The sequence below is a fragment of the Exophiala bonariae genome (genome assembly GCF_035927105.1).
Source record: "Exophiala bonariae strain CCFEE 5792 chromosome Unknown scaffold_33, whole genome shotgun sequence".
In the NCBI taxonomy this organism is placed as follows: domain Eukaryota; kingdom Fungi; phylum Ascomycota; class Eurotiomycetes; order Chaetothyriales; family Herpotrichiellaceae; genus Exophiala; species Exophiala bonariae.
In genome coordinates, this window is record NW_027042508.1 from 69,333 (window position 1) to 91,407 (window position 22,075).

At 49.5% G+C, this 22,075-nt stretch overlaps 8 protein-coding genes across 8 annotated transcripts; 4 read left to right on the top strand and 4 right to left on the bottom strand.

Moving 5' to 3' along the window:
* Positions 1-369: 369 nt before the first annotated feature.
* Positions 370-2,117, bottom strand: LTR84_008691 (uncharacterized protein; the record flags this gene model as incomplete). The annotated part of the gene is made up of 6 exons (XM_064852236.1): positions 370-656; positions 715-928; positions 991-1,080; positions 1,131-1,163; positions 1,214-1,274; positions 1,342-2,117. The coding sequence occupies 6 exons, from the start codon at positions 2,115-2,117 to the stop codon at positions 370-372; spliced, it is 1,461 nt and encodes a 486-aa protein (XP_064701510.1).
* A 1,665-nt stretch (positions 2,118-3,782) lies between these two features.
* LTR84_008692 (uncharacterized protein) lies at positions 3,783-6,039 on the top strand (the record flags this gene model as incomplete). Its single annotated transcript, XM_064852237.1, has 2 exons — positions 3,783-4,601; positions 4,657-6,039. 2 exons carry the CDS (start codon positions 3,783-3,785, stop codon positions 6,037-6,039), a joined length of 2,202 nt encoding a protein of 733 aa, XP_064701511.1.
* Positions 6,040-6,190: 151 nt separating this feature from the next.
* On the bottom strand, positions 6,191-6,970 carry LTR84_008693 (uncharacterized protein; the record flags this gene model as incomplete). The annotated part of the gene is made up of 1 exon (XM_064852238.1): positions 6,191-6,970. The coding sequence occupies one exon, from the start codon at positions 6,968-6,970 to the stop codon at positions 6,191-6,193; it is 780 nt and encodes a 259-aa protein (XP_064701512.1).
* A 755-nt stretch (positions 6,971-7,725) lies between these two features.
* LTR84_008694 (uncharacterized protein) lies at positions 7,726-9,478 on the bottom strand (the record flags this gene model as incomplete). Its single annotated transcript, XM_064852239.1, has 3 exons — positions 7,726-8,081; positions 8,140-8,270; positions 8,319-9,478. 3 exons carry the CDS (start codon positions 9,476-9,478, stop codon positions 7,726-7,728), a joined length of 1,647 nt encoding a protein of 548 aa, XP_064701513.1.
* Positions 9,479-10,164: 686 nt separating this feature from the next.
* Positions 10,165-11,258, top strand: LTR84_008695 (uncharacterized protein; the record flags this gene model as incomplete). The annotated part of the gene is made up of 3 exons (XM_064852240.1): positions 10,165-10,189; positions 10,247-11,124; positions 11,196-11,258. The coding sequence occupies 3 exons, from the start codon at positions 10,165-10,167 to the stop codon at positions 11,256-11,258; spliced, it is 966 nt and encodes a 321-aa protein (XP_064701514.1).
* Positions 11,259-12,190: 932 nt separating this feature from the next.
* Positions 12,191-13,324, bottom strand: LTR84_008696 (uncharacterized protein; the record flags this gene model as incomplete). The annotated part of the gene is made up of 1 exon (XM_064852241.1): positions 12,191-13,324. The coding sequence occupies one exon, from the start codon at positions 13,322-13,324 to the stop codon at positions 12,191-12,193; it is 1,134 nt and encodes a 377-aa protein (XP_064701515.1).
* A 3,070-nt stretch (positions 13,325-16,394) lies between these two features.
* Positions 16,395-19,625, top strand: LTR84_008697 (uncharacterized protein; the record flags this gene model as incomplete). The annotated part of the gene is made up of 1 exon (XM_064852242.1): positions 16,395-19,625. The coding sequence occupies one exon, from the start codon at positions 16,395-16,397 to the stop codon at positions 19,623-19,625; it is 3,231 nt and encodes a 1,076-aa protein (XP_064701516.1).
* A 521-nt stretch (positions 19,626-20,146) lies between these two features.
* LTR84_008698 (uncharacterized protein) lies at positions 20,147-21,388 on the top strand (the record flags this gene model as incomplete). The annotated part of the gene is made up of 2 exons (XM_064852243.1): positions 20,147-20,535; positions 20,629-21,388. 2 exons carry the CDS (start codon positions 20,147-20,149, stop codon positions 21,386-21,388), a joined length of 1,149 nt encoding a protein of 382 aa, XP_064701517.1.
* Between the last annotated feature and the right edge of the window lie 687 nt (positions 21,389-22,075).

The window sequence follows — 22,075 nt, forward strand, 5'->3', positions numbered from 1 at the left end:
AGCAGGATGAATGGTGATGATGTAAATAGAAAATGATCTTTAACCTTCTCGCTCGAGAAGCTTGTTCATTGATATCCCAGGCGACAGTTGTGCAGCTGCGAGCTGAGTTTCAGCTGGTTTCCTGCAGTCTTGGAATTACCCACAGCTTCTTCGAGAGTTATAGATTCAAAGACTTCCTTTCCTTTCGCAATCGACCATATTTCTAGGCTTTCGACAAGGCTAAGGAGACTCTCCTTCTCTTGCTGATAGGATGTAAGAGCAAGCATCTGGAGTTTGAGCAGATCAACATTAGGAGTATCTTTCACTGTCTTGGCCGACGGAATTTTCACCAGTCCCTAATTTACGATCTCAGAAACGACTATTAGTGGTTCAAGGTTTCTTGAGGTACAAAGTCTGTGAGTTGCAGTACGACTTGAGTCCACCGATACCGAACTCGACCCCAATGCCACTCTCCTTGTGTCCGCCAAAGGGAACACGAGCGTCTAGTTCGAAGTGGGTATTCACCCAGACGCTGCCGGCGTGCAACTTTCGAGCTATTTCATTGGCACGCGCGATGTTCGAAGACCATACGGAAGCTCCGAGGCCGTACTGAGTGTCGTTGGCCTTTTGTATGGCCTCTTCATCGTTGCTGAAGGTCAGGAGAGGGACGATTGGTCCTATTGGAGCGAGTTGTTAGTGGCTGAACGGGATACAAAGAGGACAGGATAACAATACCGAAAGGTTCCTCCACGACAATCCTTGAGTCTTCCTTTGGTCGGTCGATTATAGTGGGAGTGATGAAGTAGCCTTTCCCTTCAGGAATTTTACCCCCAATCGCGACATTCCATTTCTCTTTCTCGATGTCGCTAAAGAACCCCTTGACACGCTCATATTGCATAGAGTTCTGAACGGGACCGAGGAAAACACCTTCGTCTGTGCCCGGACCGAGCTAGAAGAGTGATTATTAGTCCTTCGAACGAGGGAAAGCTAAGAGGGGTACTTCAATCATACCCTCAACTCTTTGGTAGCTTTGACGAGCGCATCACGGAACTCGTCAAAAATGCTTTCCTGAACGAAGATGCGTTTCAGAGCCAAGCAGATCTAATCGACGGTTAATTTTGAGTGACGCTAGAATGAAGGTGCCTTCCTACCTGGCCAGAATTCAAGAAGGCTAACTGAGCGATCTAGACAGTGTTAGCTTGACGTCGATAATGTCTTGAGGACGAAAACGTACTTTTGGTGCAACGGCATTGATATCAATGTCGTCAAGAACAACTGCCGGGTCATTACCGCCACTATGAAAACAGGTCGTTGATCAATCGAACCAATACACCGTAAAAGTTAAATGGAGAATGCACTTACAGCTCAAGAGTTACTCTCTTTAGGGTTTTGCTCGCCGACTCCATGACCCTCTTACCAGTGAATGTGGAACCAGTAAAGCTGATCTTCGCGGGTACCGGATGAGAAGTCAATAATGGCCCCAGACTATCATCGCCAGAGAGACTTTGCACCACTCCGGAAGGGAAATAGCGCTGGGCAAGCTCGACGAGCTTGAGGCCACCAGCAGGAGTAAACGGTGATGGTTTGATGATGATGGAGTTGCCTGTGAGCAATGCTGGTGCCAACTTTCCGCAAGCAAGCAGGATGGGAAAGTTCCACGGCACAATTCCTACACAGACCCCGAGAGGGGTGTAGCGTACCATGGTGTCAGCGTCACCAGCTTGATAGCGCTCCTCGGACAGAACGAGATTGGCAACGGTTTGAGTGAAACTCGCAGCCATGTCAAGCTCCATTCTAGCGAATGCCAGAGGCTTGCCTTGTTCACGCGTGAGCATTTTGACGAAATTGTCCTTTTCTTGCCTAATTCCGTTTGCAAATGCGAGCACAGCCTTCTTGCGCTGGTCCCAAGGGACATTTGACCAGACATTAAAGCCCTTTTGTGCCGCAGTCATGGCATTTTCGACGTCCTCTGGCGTTGACATTGGCACGTCTGGACCAGATTCGCCATTGGCAGGGTTGATGCTGTGTCTGGACCTGGCCGTTTGTACTTGCTTGCCATCGATAGTGTTGGCAAAGGTCGTCCAGTCTAGTGGCGTGGAAATGTCGTTGCTTTGCTCGGTGCCACCTTGTTCAGCCATGGTCAATTCTATGCTAACAGGACGGCCGACCCAAAAATGTCGACACTGTCGATTGATTGTTTTGTTGTTTAAGAAGAGCGATTGTTGGGATCACGTGAGTGTCAGAACAACACATGCCTCATCGACCGTTTCTTTCCTTTTAACTCTCCGCGTACCTCTCTCATACCTGACGCGTGGGAGGCGAACCGGCTTTGCAAGCACCATGCAAGGAACGCGTAGGCGCCCAAGTCTGAATTGATCAGGGTCACGAGTTGGACAGCCGCGGCATAGCAGTTGCAGTCGTGAGAACGAAATAGCTCGTCAAATCCAAACCCTAGGGGACTTTTGCCACATCGCGATCTACCAGCTGCATCTTGGTTTAGCATACACGTTATCTGCTCCAATGAGCTGCGCCGGCAGTGTTTTGGACATTAGATGTCAGAAAGCCTAGCCGCCGGTCCGTGGCAGTAAATATGTACGCCCCAACGATACAACAGCCGCGGACCGGGAGCCCGACGGATACAATTTTAAGTTGGACAAGTGACTATCCCATTCTTGGCAAATCTATCTGACAAACTTGAAGCCTGAGCAACGCCGGCTCCAAGGTTGCACAAGTGAGTTAGGCTGTTGCGAGTATTTCTGCTAGGTAGTAGACTCCCATGCAGGTCAATCAGCTATTCCAATTTTTCGAATATGTGAGAGGAATGACTCAATATCCACGGACCCTGGATCCCAAGGAAAGTGGTGTGAGTGATTAGCCTATTGGTCAAAGCCCCAGATCTGCCTGCCAAAAAGGAAAAGTGCTCTGTCTCCGCGCTTGTCCCCGCGTATGCTCTTGATCATTTGGGGCACTCCGAAAAGGGGCGGGCTGGGTATGTGGATCAAGCTCTCGTCTCAACCACTGTTGAGTCGACGCTATGGTATACGCCCGTGGGATAGTACGAGTACATCTATCGAGATCTCTCTACGGGCGCTCGAAATAGTATTGGGGACGATTCCTGTTGCCCCATGCCGCCAATGAGTCCTTCGAAAGGCTCTCTGGACCAACAGACTGGATCAACAACGAGGTTCCTGCACTGCCGGCACCTCTCGATGAGTGCAAGAGATACGTTTGCTGCGCTTCAAACGGCGCCTTGTCGGTAGAGAGGCCCTTCTCGGTCCCCTGTGCCGCCCTAGATCCTCCCCAATTCAAAAAAACGCGCATTGTCTGGAAGGAAGTAGGTACAATTAGTGGCAGGTCTAGTACGGCCGATCATGGGAGCACGATAGGCAGATAAGCCAAGAGCTCTTTACGAACTTCATAACGCCAAGGCGACATCCGGCTCTGGCAGAAGACGCTAGTAGGTATTTACCTAGGTAGGCGCACGGACTTTTCATTCGCGTCACTGGCTCCATTAGCTCCATTAGTTCCATTAGCTTCCGCGATCGAGAGTCTTCTACTACGAGTACGAAGTAGTAGTGCACTCCATACGAGGTACTTAGGTAGGTTGTGTTGCTGAGCTCGAGATCAAGTCCGATGGTGACGTTGGGCACAAGGGCAACCCAGTACCCCGTACCCCTCAGTGCCAAGGCTCATATGCCGCCTTCTTCCTCTCCTTCGGCGCTCCCTTGATGGCCCTCGTCCTCCCGTCAGTACTAATCGTTACAACCTACCCATCCCTCCGGCACAGAAATGTTGCCTCGACAATGTCCGGCGCCGACAAACAGATAGAAGCCCATTTTGCACCAGATCAGCAACGGTATATTGCACAGGCTGCTCGGCGGGCTCAAGCAGCATGCACTAGCTGTCGCGCCCGTAAGATAAGGTGTATAGCCCCTAATGGCCAGCCATGTGCCAATTGTGTCTTTGAGAACATTCAGTGTCTCCTACTGCCAAAGAAACGCCGAACGAAAAAGGTAAAGTCCACCGCTTCCGCAAGCGAGTCTTCTCAATCGATTCCACCCAGAGCATATGTCGATCCCGACCAACCTCGACAACAACCAGGGGACGCCTGGTCAAACACTCCCACAAATTCGGAGCAAGCGGTTCAAGAGACGCCTCCGTCCCATACAGATGATGGTATCAATTGGGAGGAAGCGGCCCTCAGAACCCTCCCGCCCCCGCTGCTGCCAGACGCTTCTCAGTCTCCCGCCGCATCAGTCGAGATTACACAGCCGAGTGTGTCGTTCTCCATACCAGATTTTCTCTCTCCACCTCCTGCGCAGTTGTCAAAAGAGGATCTGAATTATCTTCACCAGAAGCGGACGCTTTCCATCCCTGAGCCTGAACTTCGAAGTGCCTTGATCAGAAGCTACATACTTCATGTCCATCCCTTTTACCCGATTGTCGATCTGGAAGCCTTGCACGATCTCTTGCACGGGGCTTCGCACCAAAACCCGTTCAGTCTCTTGGTCTTCCAGGCCATAATGTTCGCAGGGTCTTCTTTTGTGGAAATCAGGATGTTAAGGGAGGTGGGATTCTTGACTCGAAAGGCTGCTCGGAATGCATTTTTCCTAAAAGCAAGGGTGAGATTAAAAACGCACTGAATTTCCTCATCAATGTCGCTAACAATGCTGAAAGCTACTATACGACATGGATTATGAGCAGGACTGCCACTCCCAAATTCAGGCACTCATTCTGATGTCCACCTGGTGGAAAACACCAAAGGAACAAAAGGATGGCTGGCATTGGTTTGGTATCGCACTATTGCTTGCGCGAAGTATTGGTCTACATCGCGATATCAATGCCCAGAACTTGAGCGCTAAGTCTCGAGCATTGCGCCGGCGCTTATGGTGGAGCTTCATCATCAGGGATACACTCGCATCGATTTCCACGAACCACATTCCGCTTATTCGAGATTCGGAGTTTAGCGTGGCTTCTTTGACCATGGATGACTTTGCCCACGACGCATCTCCAAGGATCATCTCCACGTTCAATGGTATTCCAAACTTTGAGGTTCGGAAATTTGCAGAGATCGGCATCCAAACCGTCCACATCTGCCGACTCATCAAGCAAGTATTGCTCACTGCTTTCCATGAGACCACAACAGGCAATATCGATATTTTGTACCTGAATAAATCTTCGAAGTACGAATCCTTGCGATCTAAATCGCAGGATCTGCACGATATTGAGAGATCATTCGAAAAATCGCTAGTAGATGTGTATTCTCCTCTCAAATTTCAGACAATTAGCTCTGAGGCTGAGCAGGCCCTACAACTCCACAAGGCATTGCTATCTATCCTCTGTCATTATGGAACACTCTTGATACATCGTCCAAAGCACGCCAACGAGCGGAAGAACAATCTGCGAGATCATGTAACATCTCGTACCAGGGTGCGTAGTGCGGCCATCCATGTGAACCAGATTCTCATGGAGATTTACACCGCCGACCTTACGAAGCGTATGCCTTCAACAATAGTAAGCTGTCTTATGCCGGTTGGTATCAGTCACATTCAGGACATGAAAGACAAAACCCCAGCGGTTCACCGCGAAGGTCGTCGACGTTTGGAAGAGTGCAAGCAGATCTTGATGGAGCTCTCAGACGGCCACATATCTGCGGAGTGGACGCTGAGCTTTCTAACATATGTGGAACGTAAGGTGAATGATCCTCTACGAGCTTCGACTGAGGCAGCAGCTGTGACGGGCGAACATAGCTCCAGTTTTCCTCGGAGAACGGATGAATTCGAAGGTGGTGTGCATCGGGAGTTCAATCAGCACTCCCCTCAGGTAGGGCGCGAGAGCTATGAGACCAACAACTCGACATCTGTTCCAGTTGCGGACTTCGCGTCCATGAGGCCTTTGGATTCAATTTTTCCAATCGCTGACGAGGTCGCCCACCCTCTGGATCTCATGTTACTCGAACCAAACTTCTTTAATGATTTTCAGAATGACCTGCACTCAGGAGAATACCTTGCGCCTAGTATGTCGATGTATGAAAATGCAGAATATCAAGTGCAAATTTGACTGGCTTGATGGTGTACTGCCAGTCCCGGGAATCTCTGTGACGACGGAAGACGATCAAAGGGGGCAAGGATTTCTATATAGCTGACATGTAAGTTATTTGTTTTCAGAATTTGAGGCCTGAATGTGTCCTCCGATCGGAGATGTATGAAGCCTAGTGACTTGTATGGAGGTATCCCCCATCCACCCTGAGTACCACCCCATTTACCCAACCGCCTTCTTCACTTAATAGGAAGGCTACGGCTTTGGCAATGTCCTCAGGTTCTCCCAGTCGACCCAGGGGTGTGGCTTGCTCAATTGGTGAAAAAAAGGAACTGGGAAGCGTCTTCAAGGTCGCAGTCATTACCACTCCTGGAGCAATGGCATTGACTCGAATTCCCTTCTCACCCCATTCAAGCGCTCCTGCGCTCGTCAAAGTCTGCACACCTCCTTTAGCAGCTGAATATAGTCCGAGGCCGGGCTCGGCTCTAAGGCCGGAGCCCGACGTGAAATTGACTATACTAGATCCCCGCCCAAGATGCTTCACTTGGGCCTTCATACAGTTCCAAGTTCCCCTCAAATTAACATTGACCACAAAGTCGAAGTCTTCGTTCGTCGATTCCGTCAATGGCTTGATTGGATGAGTTGCTCCACAGATGTTTGCCGCATGATCGAGTCGACCGAATTTGGAAACGACGTCTTCGATCCACCGCGATACAGCGTCTTCCTGGGAGACGTCCACGATTGTCGCCCAGAATTGCTGACCTGCTTCCGCCGGTATTTTCTTCAGCAGAACTTCTGTCTGAGCCAAGTTTGTGGGGTCGATATCAGAAATGGCCAACGTCGCTCCACGAGCATATAAGATCTGTGCCGTGCTTTGGGAAATTCCACTGCCGGCACCTGTGATACTAATGACCTTTCCCAAGAAGGGTTTGGATTTCAGCGCTCCAGTCATTTTCAACTTCAAATCACTTTTTCCTCAGTATAATCGAGACAACGTCTTTCTTCCACGCGCTGTTAATGAATATGTGTACCAAGCAGAGATATACATGCGAAATCATGATTTATAAGGGCCAGTAGATGACTACCAGTGGATTGGAGTCACTTACCTCGGACCGGTGAAAAAGTATACTGAAGCACAGCTTTTGCTGTTACCTGCCCGTCTTAACACTACTGAATGAAACCTCGTAGAAAACGTGATTCAAATGGATGATGCCAGCAATTTCTGGGCCGCGGGAAGATAGTGAGGATCAGACATAAATGGGTTCAGCATGACTGCTCCAGTGCACCAAGTTCGTTCCTTGCATGAAATACTTCTACGCGGGGAAAATGTTCCACCCCTCAACTCACGGCCCGGCGGCTGGGGAGAATGGTTCTGGCAAAATGCGGGGCAAAGTCGTGAGACGGCGCACAGGAAGCCAGGCAAAACGACCCTATGCCTATGAGCCCGGGGATTGCATTGGAGCGTTTATTGTGGTAGTAAGCGTGGTCTTGGCTGCTTGTACACTTTTATTGCAGTTAAGCATGTTGCAATCGAAGTCGTCCCGCAAAACTCGAAGAGAATCACTTGACCGGGCTCAGTCTCATCAGTGACCGTGTAAGAGAACACCGCATCAACTGTCTGCGAAATAGTTGATGAGAACCTGCCATAGCAATCTAGATTTCGGGGAAATAAATCCAATACCAATTTTCAGTGGGTAATGACGAGATCTATACATCCACTCCATTCACATCATTCGATTGATGTCCATCCCTTAGAGTCACGAGGAAGCCTTTCCAACCTTGCAATGTGTCCTTGATCTGATCTTCGTACATCTTAATGCCCCCAAGATGTGTGACATTTTGAGTCTTCTTGCCCGGAACATTCGAAGTGTTCCACCAAGAATTGGTCAAAGGGAACAGAGTTGGAGCATTCATTGCCTCAATCATCCGATCCCATGAATCAGCGGCCTCATTGGTTGCTTCGATGTGCTTAGCACCCTCTGCCTCGAGCTTCTCGATAGCCGATGCGACGAAATCACTCTGCGTCTCTATCAAGGTTGGCCCGTTGGCGAGAGCCGCGGGAGCTACGACATGCTAAGCCTTCGAAACACGCAAGAATTGTTGGTTGTGCGCAATACGTACCTTGTGGCGTGTAAACAGCAAACGCATTGGGAAATCCCGGCATTGATACCCCTAGATAGGTTTTGATACCATCTCGCCATACCTGCTCGAGGTCTACCCCATCGCGGTTTTTAAGACCGATGCTGGTCAAGCTGGGCCTTGTTAGCTTAGCTATGGTAGCGAGGGAAATTCGCCCTTACGATCCAGTGAAAGAGTCGAATCCTGTTGCCATAATGACAATATCACAATCCTGCTGTTCGTTGTTGTCGAGTAACAAACCTTTCTCGTTGAAGGTCTTGATCGGCGTGTCCTTCAAGTCCACAATGCTAACGTTGTTCCGATCCATAGATTCATAATAATCTTGCTCTAGCGGGCATCGTTTCGTTCCAAACCAGAACGGCGGTTCGACAGGAACTAAGATGTCCCTTTTCCTCGCATTGTTCATCCTCTGTCGGGTCTTTTTCGCCCAAAAATCGTAAAGAGATCTGTTCGCCGTCTTGTCAAATGCCCAGTTGTTAAAATTGCTGACGACAAAGGCGAAGCCACCCTTTCCCCAGAGTTCTTCATACAGCCTTTCGCGTTCTTCCGCAGAGACATCGAAAACGCCTTGGCTGTGCATAGCTCCGGGAAATCCTGCATAAGATTTACGACTGGTCTGGAAGAGAGTCTCGAATCGCGCCTTAGTCTGTTGTTGGTCCTCGAGACTGAGCTTGCGTTGCCCCATCGGCAAACAGTAGCTAGGCCGACGCATGAAGACTGTCAACTCTTTAGCCTGCTTCGCGAGGGCTTGTGCGACCTGGATCCCCGTAGCGCCAGCACCAATAAGCGCTACCCGTTTGCCTGTGACATTGATATCGTCTGGCCAGAATGCAGTATGGTGAAGGTCGCCCTTGTATGCTTCTAAGCCTGGAAAGGCTGGCACATGTCTTCGATGTAATGGTCCTGTGCATAGAACGATGTACTTGGATCGAGCAGTGATGCCTTCCTTAGTGGTGGTCAACCATTGATTTTCAGTCTCGTTCCATCGCAGATCGATCACTTCTTGATTGAAAACAATGTCTCTTTTAAGGTCAAGCGTTTTGTCGATGTGCTGCATGTACCTGCGCAGCTCTTCGGCACTGGGGAATCGCTCCGTAAAGTCGAAATTCTCATAGAATTCGGGAATACTAAGTTGATAATATGGCCATTCTGAATCAACTCTGGCACCTGGGTATCTGTTCCAATGCCACACGCCACCAAGGTTGGCACCAGCTTCTAGGACTTTGGCCTTCAGTCCCAACTTGCGTAACCTGTACAGCATGGAAATGCCGCTGAGGCCGGCTCCAACCACCAAAGCGTCGACCTGGATGGTTGTATCCATTTCGAATACTTTGCTCAACAACTCGGCGACGCAAAAAATTGTATCTGCGTAAGATTTTGGGAGATTTCGTCTGGGTAGAATAGTCTTTGTGGGTGGGATTCGAGATATTGACTTCGATGAAAGGTTGTACACTTGTGGGTTTGGGCTGTTTGCTTTTGAGATTACATGGTGAGCCATCGGCATATCATGGTCTCGGGTCACATTGCCGAAACAAGAATCACCGTTGCCTGATGTTCGCGTCCGGTAGCACGATGGACTGGAAAATTCTTTGTCAAGCCAAGACTTGGGACATCGCTCTGGATCGCGCGAGGCTATTCGGGCCACAATCTAACACTTCATCCCGTGGGCCGGGGCGAGGGAAAGGGGTCAACATTCGGAGTTGGCTGGTGACACGGTTGTGGAGTCACACCCAGTGAACTTGACAATGCAGACAGCCGCGGCTGGTAGGACTTTCTATATCTGATCCTGGTACCATAACTTTTGTCTACCCTGTAGACATACTGAATTTGGGCCGGAGTACCGCAATGAACATACATACAAGGCTTGTATCCACTCCCAGTCACATAGGTATTGTTCACTGGGGTTTTTCGTAGTGATATACACGATCCAATTATCCAATATCTCGGGCTTGTATGATTTTAATTCGTTGTTCGCGTGACTTAAGCACAATGGCTTCGACCGTCTACATGGATGCAGATTACGGATTTATTGGTTTGTTATACTTTGCAAATGCTTCGAGATCAAAGGGGGCTGACCTTTGCCGTTCAGGTTTGGGTAACATGGGCTTCCATATGGCAGCTAACATGCGGAACATGATGGCAAAGAGTGCGACGCTCCATGTTTTTGATGTAAATAAAGATATCTGCAACAGATTTCTGGACAAGTTCAGCAGTAGCGGTCCCATTAGGATTGCAACATCCTCGAAGGACGTAGCACGACATTCGGTGACCTTGATAATGATGGTGCCGATGGACGAACATGCTCGGGCAGTCTGTTTGCACCCCGAAACGGGTGTCGTTGCTGCAGGCTCCGCGAAAGACCGGCTGATTCTTGACTGTAGCACCCTCAGTGTCTCTACGGCAAAACATGTTGGACAACAACTGATGGACGTCGGTGCTGGGATTTATATCGACACGCCGGTCTCTGGAGGAGTTGCTGGTGCGGAGGCAGGCACACTGTCCTTCTTCTGCGGTTCCTCGAGCAATTCTCAGAGCAACCTTATCGTTAGACGGCTCATGGCCACACTTTCTTGGATGGGTGCCTCTGATCGTATCACTCTTTGTGGAGGCATTGGAACAGGTCTGACAACTAAGCTTGTAAACAACTACGTCGCGTTGGGAAACCTTGCGGTGGCCGCCCAAGGCGTGGCCTTCGGCGTCCGCCAGGGATTAGACCCCAAAATCCTCTATCAGTGTGTAAAAGGCTCAACCGGTGACTCCTTGGTATGGACGGCTATGTATCCAGTGCCAGGTGTCAACCCCAAATCTGCATCGAGTAACTCCTTCAAAGCTGGGTTCTCGTCACGCCTAGGTCTCAAAGATTTAGGTCTAGCCATCAAGGCCGGGGAAGAGGCTGGCATCGATGTATCCATGGGAAGGACCGCGTTGGGCCTATACAGGCAAGCAGACCAGGACCCACGGACAACTGTAGGTCTTCTCTCCCTTGGTCTTGTCATACTCGATATGAAGTTTACTAATCTGTTATGTCACTTGGTGAGGGTCTTGACTGCGCCGCAATCTGGCTGCACATCAATGACGAGGTCGGATCGTTTTACCCATAAGCTCAGTGCTGCCAGATGATAATCATCACGCTTCTCGCAGAGGTCAAGTTTCAATGGCCTATTACTATAATCGAATCACACCAAATCCTTTCTGCTCGAGAAACAATTATAGATATGGCTAGAGTTTCATGTTCATGATAAAAAGTAGACACACCTAGCTTTGCCCAACTTGTCGCTAATGTCATGTAAAGTTTTCGAAACACCAAAGGTTTCTACACAATACAAACGAGCGCATCGACGTAGATGTTCTACAGTTCTTGGCGTGAGAGCCTTAAGCGGAACTGGAGTTAGTATGATGGGCTGATATTGGAAGTTTCTTTCACACTGTCAATTCACAGGACCACAAACTTTACAGCAGATGTCGATTCGGCATATCCAGCCCATGGCATTCCACCCTGGACGATGGAAACAGCTCAATATTAGCACATTAACGCGCGTATGGCACAATGAATTCAAAACCTTGATCCCTAATTCTCGGGTCAAAGGCCCGTTGAAGTCTACGTTGAAGGGATCAACACAATTAGAACATTTCAATAGCTGTGAAACACATTGTGAAGATTGCGAAGATTCCCAAGCTCTGAAGAGATATTGAGATGATACAGAAAGGACGTAATACGTGTAATATGTCAATGCCGAGCTGTGTAGAGCAACGCCGCATAGGGAAACCCAAGGCGTGGTCGATCGAATACCTTTCTAAGCCCACCAATATTATGTATCGTGTCAAGGTATGCCTATGCAATATCAGCTCTTCTGACACAACTTTGTCCTCTTGACGAGCTTAGCCGCCTTAATCTTGCATTTGCTCTCACCTCTGGGCAATTGCTCGGCAAATCTCGAAGTTGGTATAGATCTTCAGGAGAAAAGAACGGAGGCTACTGCACTAGAGCCCAAACATGATTCAAAGCCATCGTATTCTACGTAGTCTTGAGGGTCTAGTTCTCAACTGCCTGGACAAAATCCTGCAAGAAAGCCCAATGTAGTCGGTTCGCATAGCCTTTGGCCTTCCAATCTTTCATTGTGCCATTCGGAAAGTATTCGATACCGATGCTCGGATCCAGAAGTGTAGCATCGTGGGCAACGATTACCAACACGTTCTCATGTGCGTCGAATTCTGCCATGTTTGCAGCCGATTGGGTAGCATCTTTTGTGTCATGGTGAAGAACTCCTTCGATATGATAGAATGGCGCATCTCCTTTCTCGCCAGGATGAATTGCCTGAAAGACATGACCGGGGCAAGCTATAGGGTATTTATGTTTATAGGGTGATGGTCGAATCTCTTTGGGAAGTGGAAGGTATTGAGAAGGTCTAAATTCTCCCCCGTGGTGGGCAGCGTCCCCTCCCATGAAAATGAAGGTATCTTCCGCGGCCCCTTCTTGAGCAGAAGTCACCCTTGCCAGCCCACATATGTGTCCAATTGCGTGGCCGGGTGCATTTAAGAGATAAAACGAGCCGTCTTGAAAATAGTCTACCGCAGTGAAGTGGCCTAGCTGGATCCCGGATTCATCACCGAAGTCAATTTCCCTATGCTCGCGTCCGAAGAAGTCGCTTTCGAGGAGTAGGGATTCCGGATTGGTCGGAAATCCAGGAAGTAGGGCTTCAGCTACTCCCTTTCCCGATATCAAAACCGTGCTCTCGGGGAAACTGGTCATGTCGCCGATGTGGTCGAAATGCCAGTGACTCCAGATCACTGCCTCGATGGCTCCACCTGCCACATCGACATCGTTCTCTTGCAGGATCTCGGAAACATTCTTCTCACTCTCCAAGGTCCAGCCTGGCGTACTGACAAGGGCAAGAGTAGCTGGAGGAAGGTTCTGCCAATCTTTCCTCAATCCTAGATCGAACACCACTTTCCGCTGAGACGAGACTTGTTCGACCAGAAAGCTGAAAGCAGGTGTTCCTCTGATAGTATCAAAGTCTCCTATCACAGGCTGCATGAAAAGGGCCAGCGGTGCATCGATCCTCGAAGTGGTATCGATGATTTGTACTTTCGCAGAAGCCCCTGGCGGGATGCTTAACTTTGGCAGCGGCGAGGGGGCACAAAGGGAATCCTCTTTCTTCGTCGCCATTAGAGGACTGTTACAGATGACTGCTGTAAGGTTGTTCCACTACGCCTGCTGTACTTATAGCTTTCTAGACCTGTTAGACTTTGGGACATAGTATTGTCGTTGCTTGATTGGTAGTGATGCAGCATTCGAACATCAATGATATCTCAATAAGTGGTTCAATCTTCTTATGTGCTTGGCCAGTTGTCGGCCTAGTGGGACCGACCAAAAGCAAGGGAAGGTTCGATCGTCATCGATTCGAGCATTGTGGTTATACGATGTACTTGAGACCTATGGCACCCGTTAATGCGAGGGCTAGCGCTCGTGCTATAGCCGCGGGCCACGGATCAAACGTTCCGTAATATTTTGACGAAAGTGGATCCTGAGAGTCAATAAGACTTATCTTGCGGACGCGTATACAGTATTCATTACTATTTTCAGAAATCCATTAGAGCCGCAAGCTGCCTGTTGCATGTTCTGATAGACTACAATACCGTAGTCGACTATACTCGATCAGGCGAAATTGAAGTTTTAATTCGCAAGCATGAATTGTCGTGCTTAGTGCCAGATCAACTTTCAAATTAGTCAGACTACAATATATCTATCATGTTGCAGTGAGTGGTACGGAGGAGTTCAACTAATAATAAAAGGCGAGAGCGAGAGGTAATTTGCCACAGTCCAGTGTGTGGCTCACGTTCGAGGCATTTGAGCAATGGGTGCGAGCCGCCACCGTGACAATGTCTAGTATCTTCAGCTGTGTTCTCGAGCCTCATGCCTTTTTCGGATATTCTCCAGATGCTTTTAGTTGCTCGATGACCTCACTCGCCGCCATCATAGCATCTCTTCCAGCCGGAACTCCACAGTAGATCATCGCATGACGGATAGCCTCGCATATTTCTTCTTCCGTTAGTCCATTCTGGACCGCCCCTCGAACATGAATGCGTAGCTCACTTCCCCGGTTCAACGCAACCATCATCACAATATTCATCAAAGCCCGTTCCCTCCACTGTAAGGAAGGGCGTGCATACGAAGAGAAGCAAGTTTCCCAAATAAATTCCATACTAGTCCGTGCGAATAGATCATCTTTCTGGAAATAGGATATCATTAGCTACTTATGTAGAACACACTCGTGGAAGGCTAACCATATTCTCAAGAGCAGCGGCGAAGAATTCCTCGCCCAAAAACTGCCCACTGAGCTGTTTGCCCAGTGCTGCCTTATCGGACAACTCGCCAAAGGTTGGTGCCATGGTAATGGTGGAAATCACAGTTCGCTCGAATTTGATGGCGCTAAAGACTGGTCAGGACCTTCAAACCTGATAACCAAGGCCTTGATAAAAATGATCCTATTGTATACTCAAGGAGCTGGAGGCTGGTGGACCAGTTGACGGGCCGGGTGAAATTTCCAGTCTGGTGACCCGAGGGTTGACCATGCACACGGTATGATACATCCGCGGGCCGGGGAATATTGCGCTATTATGGTGTCAACAAATCAACGTCAAACCAGTTCAACCTGCATTTCAACATCGTTTCAAAACATGCGATAGCGCGTATGATATTGCCTGTCTGCGCTGTGACAAAGGAAAAGAGGGCCTGGCGTTAGATGCCTTGGTGAAGGGCAGTGGCACTGCAGAGACGTTGGAGGGAGGGGAGGGACACGCCGCGAGGGCGCACTGGAAGATCAGCCAGATCCTCAGAGCACAGGGCAGGGACATTCGAGCGAATTAGCATATGAAGAGTGCAATAAGTTTGAGGGAGAGGTTCCGACCTGAGGAGGACCTTGCGGCTATAGGTGATGAGTCTTGGGAGTGTCTGACTCCAGATATGCTATGGTAGACCGAAGCGCGGTGGGGTATAGTGAGCAGACGAAGTTTGTATGCTTCCCTTCAAAGGGGGCGAAGCTCAGCCCAGCCCAATTAGGCGTTGTGCGACTTCCATGCTTCCATTGCGGTGCCAGAGCTCAGCTATTTATTTTTGGATGTAGAGGAAAAGACTCGGAGGTCGTACTGGGTAGGGTTTTAGTGCTATGCTCCGGCGGATCAAAACGCGCAATTGCAGCCATTACAGCGAATTCATTCTTATTGGTGCTAAGGCCTCTAGACTCCGCCGTAATGATTCACCGTACTGCAACTTACTATCAGCGCAGTTGTCAGCTCGACACGGACCAAAAACCTCAGCTACCTACGAGTGGGACAAGGCCACCAACTAGTTATTACAGCCCGACAAGGCCCTCAGGAGATGCGGAAAGGGCCATTCTACATCGTCCCTACGCATAATTTATAATACAAGCATTTCAAAACAACGCCCAAGGAAGGTTTTTCGGTCTAGAGGTGTCTGGTAGATTCTCTAGTTGCGGGGGGACCAGTAAATACATTCCCTTCCACCCTCTCAAGGTACGCCCTCACGTCCCAAGCGGCGTCCTGGGGTGCCTTTACACTCTTCAATAACCTTTGAGCACCCCGACCATCCCTGCAATGCCCATCAGGACCGCCAAAAATGATCTCTCCTGGGCCTTTGCAGACCGCCTACTAGATGAACAGTGTGGAAAACACTTCGGGAGTTATAAATTCAAAGACTTCATTTCCTTTCGCAATCGACCATAGGATGTGGAAAACAGGGCTTCCCGTTCGCTCAGCCATACTTAAGCCGCATGCCGGTCAGGTAGTAGTGGAGTCGGTGACGATCCGCGAATGCTGGCAGTTGATTGTTTTTTGTTTTTCTCGGTTTTCCCTTATACTCTGATGCAGTTTGGCATCACAGTGCTTGTTTTTGATGCCTTGGCCGAGAATCAGAGTCAGGGAAGCAAGTTCACCCAACCACGAAGGTTCTCTACACTGCCGGCAGAAAGAGTCGCGCTCTCTCACCGCCAAACGGACCGCCTAATTCCTACACTTGTGCCACTTGCCGCTATTAAAGCTACCCATTAACGCGACTTAGAACTCAGCCTGAACCTACTCGTACAGCTGGATCGGGCACTCCAGGTGAGTATAAAATCAACGGGAATGAAACGCGTTTATCCCGCGATGACAAGAAGCTTTGATATTCTAAGTTTGACTGTCAATCAACGATGAGGGAGATCTACCCCAACCGCTAAACCATGGAAGCTGCCTTACGCTTCTCCCTAAACTCGACACCAGGTGGTGAGCAGCGATTTCTGCATGTCGATGTGACAGGGAAGTCGTTCAAGCTCTGCAAAATCGTCGATGACTCGAAGAGCACTACTAAGTATGATACAATCCACACATGTACAAAGATCCCCGCCTTTCGGGCCTTTGACTGGCATCCTGTCAACGAAAACTTGGTCGTTGTAGGACAGGCGGGAGGCGAAGCAACCTTACTCAATATCGCAGAAGGCCAGCAAGATTCTCTGTCATTCCAAGTTCGAAGCCAGAGGCTCTGCAACTCCGTGGCTCTGAACTCAGGCAATTTACTTGCAGCGGGACTCGACAAAGTACGAACAGACTTTTGTCTGAACATCTGGGACTTCAGTCAACGTCTTCCTGCTCCTGGCTATGTGAACTTCTCAAAGACCTACTCTGAGCCGATTCACAAGCTTGCAAGCGGCGAGCCCATCACGAGTCTGAAATTTTTCCATGATCATCCACAGCTGCTAGTAGCAGGAGTAAAGGGACAATTTGTCAGACTGTATGACTTGCGAGAGCCAGCCGTGGGAAATGGACTTCAATTTGCCACTCGTTGTGTCCACAATCTTGCCATAGATTGGCATGACGAGAACTACTTTGCCTCATGTTATCCTACCTCGGATCCGGCAGTCTGCGTGTGGGATAGGAGAATGATATCGCGGCTCAATCATTCAAACATGATATTTGGCTCTGGTACAAGTATGGAAAACCGTGCACCTGAAGTCTCTATGGAGCTACGGAATGTGATCCAGAGCCCCGGTGTTATCTGGAGTCTTCGATTCAGTAAGGCGCAACGAGGATGTCTTGGTGTTCTTTCTAGTACTGGCCACCTCAAAGTATACGATATCAATAAAGAGTCGGTCAGTGATGGGCATCAAGAAGGTTATGAACCTGGACATGAGCCCGCTTGGGACAGCAGCTCACCTCAAAACATTTTCCTTGATCGGCTGCAGGAAGTTGCAAAACCTTATTCAGACCCTACTGCTAAGGGCGATGAGAAAGACCGCGCAGTTTCTTTCGACTTTACGACTTCGCTTACCAAGTTTGGTGAGTCGAGAATCATGACGTTGAGTGGGTTAGGTTCTGTGAATATTATGACCACAAGGGCTTCGCCTGAACCAAGTACACTTTCATCTCTAGGCCAGTTATACAAAGGTGCAAAACTCGCTGGTGAAGCGGAGCCGATGAAAAACCATCCCGGTGAAACGGTGGAGCTCATCCGTCGCCGCGCAAAGCCTCGAAATATTCTCAAGCAAGCCTACAAAGTTTCCAGACAGAACAAAACATCAACTGAGACCAAACGAATGTCTAGTCTAGCCGATCAAGAATGGCACTCAGATCTTGGGTTCTATGAGACGGATGTGCCTATTAGAGATATGCTCACCTTGAACTCAATTCAGCATGCACGCTGTCAAGCAGGCTATCTACTTGATCCAACCAAGAACAAGGCCATTGTTTCTGATTCACACTGGCTACAGGCGCTCTGGGCATGGGTTGAGAAGGCAACAAAGGCCTCACGCAAAGGGAACATGGTCCAAGATAATTTCGATCTTTCTTATGTGGGAGTCTACGGACTCTGGATGGAAGATATCGGCCCCAAAAATCGGACACTTGGTCCGAGTTCGAATAAACTTGCCAAAATCATTGAGAACCTTGTGAGACGTCTCAACATTCCTCAGCTCAAAAGCGTGTCAACAGAATATCCTGCAAATCGCCAAATGTGCCTTCATGCGTCGGGACTCGCTTGGTCAAATGATGAGCTGGAAATTATCATGAAGAGACTAGTGGCTCAAAACCAACACACAAAAGCTGCGGCATTAGCAATGTTTGCATCGCAACGAAAGCTTGCTTATAAAGCCCTTCGAGGTAAGGGCGCCAATCAAGCGCATAAAATGCTCGCTCTCGCAGTCGCTGGTGCTGAGAGAAGGAGTAATGTCGAGGAGTCGGCAGCCTCGGGTGACGAATCCGAAAGTCAGGACGACTGGATTGACACAGTCTCCTCTCTGGCAGAAGAATTGACTGATCCGTACGCTCGAGCAATTCTGGCGTACGTCAAGTCTGGAGATTGGGCAACAGTCCTCGAAGAAGACTCCCTGCCTCTCAAGTATCGTGTTTGCATTGCTTTAAGGCACCTTGATGATTCAAAATTGACTCACTATATCTCACAAGTAACGAAGGAAGTCGTTGCTAAAGGAGATATCGAGGGTGTCATTTTGACTGGTACCGCAACACAAGATGCTTTCGATTTGATATCTAGTTACTTGCATCACTTCGGAGACTTGCAGACTTCTGTTCTGGTGCTTTGCCCCACGGTCCCACGTTATCTTGATGATGACAGGATGGTTCGGATGTTCAACGGGTGGAAAGACGCCTACCGTAACATGATTAATAGTTGGAACATGAAGTTCGACCGGGTTCGATTTGATATTGCATGCCAGAATGTTGCCGTGGACGAAGCAGGCAGACGACTCCTACCACCTGTCAAGCAACAAGTCCGCCTGGTCTGTGGCTTCTGTGCACAGGGTGTTGCCCACTCCGCCGCCAACGACGGCGAGAACAGTCCAGGACAGAGGCCAAGAGAAACTCAGAAGCCTCTTGCGAAGGAAAAAGCAGCTGCAATTGGAACGGTCTGCCCGAAATGTGGACGCCATTTGCCGCGATGTGGAGTGTGTGATCTTTGGCTGGGAATGCCGGACGAAACATACCTGCCTTGGCACAGCTCACAGGCATCGCAACGAAACTCACGAGCCAAAGAAAGCATGGATCTGAGTGCAAGTATGACAGGTAGCATCCTGACGACGATTGGGCCTGGACAACAGCAAAGCGGCACACCCCAAAGGAGTCGATCGCCACGAGTGAAGCAGACACAACAATCGCAAAATTTATCCAAAGAATCCTCCTCGACTTCGGAAACCTCAAATAAAACCGCAGTCCAACCAACGGTTCCAGCCATGAAGGCCGTTTCAACCGACAGGCCACCACACGATGTAGTTATAGAAGGAGATGGGGAAGGAAAAGATCGGTCTGCAGCTGGAGCGATAGAAACCTGGGATACTGCAATGTCTCGCTTCACAGTCATCTGTGTGAAGTGTGCTCATGGATGCCATGCTGCTCATGCGAGGATGTGGTTCGAAAAGCATCGAGTTTGTCCTGTCCCGGAGTGCTCATGCTTGTGCAATGAATGAGGGTGGCATAGTATAATCTTGGTGTGACATTACTACGGATGACACTGTTTGGTGGCAAGCAGAGGATTGATCCTTACATTAGTGTGCCAGCACAAGCCCAGCTTTTATGCGACTTCTTTCAGTGCTGATTGGTTATATGACATTCATCGTGGTTATTGGTAGCGGCCAAAGCTAAGCACTAACAGGCCAATTAATACTTATTAGTCCTCTCGGTAGATGGAAGGATTTGTGCAAGGGTGTATCGCAATCGGAATCGGTCATAATTTTATGAGGCTCCAGCAAGCTCCTTTTAGGCCACCCGGCCACCTACGGAGTATGTGCTATGTGGAGAGCCTAACAAGTTGAAACATGCTATAAAAATGATGCCTTGGCTTGCCAGAGACATCATATGTCTCCTTCCACTGTCCATCGATTTAATGAGAGCTCGGTTTTTAGGCAGTTGTGTGTGCATAAACACCCAATTGTGAGATTGTGCTGGACGGCTATTAAAGTGCACCACTATCAGCATCAACATCACCATAATGGCCCGAACACCGGCAAAAGAAATGCGACCGCGTGGTCCATTCGTGAACCTTCTCACGACCGGAACCCTCATCGCCCTCTCCGTCGTCGCCGCATACTTGATCCGGCTAGCTACCGTCAAAAGTGGCGTCGCCGAAGATATCGAGAAGATCACGCAGACGCGTCGATTCCTGGACCGTGACATCGCGCTTCGATCCGATTACACGGGCAATGCACTCGTCGACCAAGGCATCGGTACGCTCATTGCGGCGTTCATGGGCGGGCCAGCTGGCTGGGACCTAGGATTCCAGGTACAGATGGCGTATTTCCTCGTGTCGTTCTTCTCAGTCATTTCCATCTGGACGGTGGAGTCGGTGAGGAAACGGAATGAGAATGCTTGGATAAGCTAGTAAGTTACGTCTCTTTTGTCCCGTCTGTTGGGAGAGAGATACCTGTACAGATCATCTGAGCTATCCGCTGACACGAGTTTCCCTCTGATCAGCACGAGCGTGTGGGCGTTGTTCTACCAGACAGTCGGAGGTGCGATAATTATCCCACTCTACTATATCGCCTACTTCAACAAATCCGTTCCCTCAACATATTGGAACACATCTGGAAGACCAGTACCGCTTGGCTATGCGAAAGCACTTCTACCAGCACTGGTGATCGGATATCTAGTCCCAACGATTGCGCTGTTCCTGCCAGATTCGGACCCGGAGCAGAAATTGCGGCAGTTCTTGGTCTTTTTGTGGCAGCCTTGCCCGCTGTACGTCAACGGGCTCCTTTCCTTACTCTCGAGAATATTCTCTTCTTCCAGTGACAACCCACGAGCTGTCGAGAAGAAAGGCACCACCACAACAATTCAGGACGTGAATTACCTCAACTCGCTCTACCTCGTGGCCTTCGCCGTAACGGCCGCCGCGCATTTCGCGACGTTCTACATCATCCTCACATCCACAGATCCGCAGCACTCGTTCACTCACGTTTTCGTCAAGCCCTATGATTGGGGCCAGTCCGGGGTCACGAAGGGCCTGCACGCCGTATTTCAAGCCGACTACTGGATCATCTTCCTCGCGTCGCTGCTTTGGGCTTACCTGGCGATCTTTGATTTGAAGCGTGGTCGCAAGACCAATATTTCACTGGTCACCGCCGCAGGGCTACTTGTTATCGGTAGCATTGTCGTTGGGCCTGCTGCGGTGCTTGCGGCTGTGTGGTATTGGAGGGAGAATGTCATGGTGAAGCCTGATTTGTACACGGGTTGAGTGGTTCACGAGGCGGCGATGGAGCAACACCATAGGTGATTCGTGTGTTGAGGTCGTTTTCCTTCTCACGCAGCATTACCTTTGAAGCCTCGCCTCCTTGAAATGTAGGCAATCCGTCAATTGACGATTTGGGCCACTAGAAGGATTGAACAGCTGAAGCAAACGAAGTCTTTCTTGTAAACTATAAAAAGGGATATGCCTCCATTTCTACAATCAATCTTTTCTTCCAAACCCAGACCAAACCGAACCAACCAAACAATCCACCGAATATCCACAACTCCGAACCAATTCAAGCAATCCAGATACGCAATCACCACTTACCAAACAGCCCACCCACTCACTCAATCCACAAACATAGGCGGCTGCATGTCAAAAGGCAGCCCGGGCTCCTCGACCACGTCCTCCTCACCGTCCCTGCCAGGCGGCAACGGCGGACATACCGGCAGCACGACGACGGCGAGCATGGCGACCAGCAGCGGCACCTGGAGTGCTGGTCGAGGACTGACGGCTGGAGATGAACGCTGAGATGTCGACGCCAGAGTTGATGTGGGCTGGAGCCGGAGGGCCTGAGGCAGCTATCTGGTCATGGCTCCTATGGGACCTGTAGAGCGATCGCATGCCCGTGCTGTGATAGAAGCCTCGGGAGGTGTGTATTTACTAGTTTGATTGTAGCTGTCGTTGGCTGCT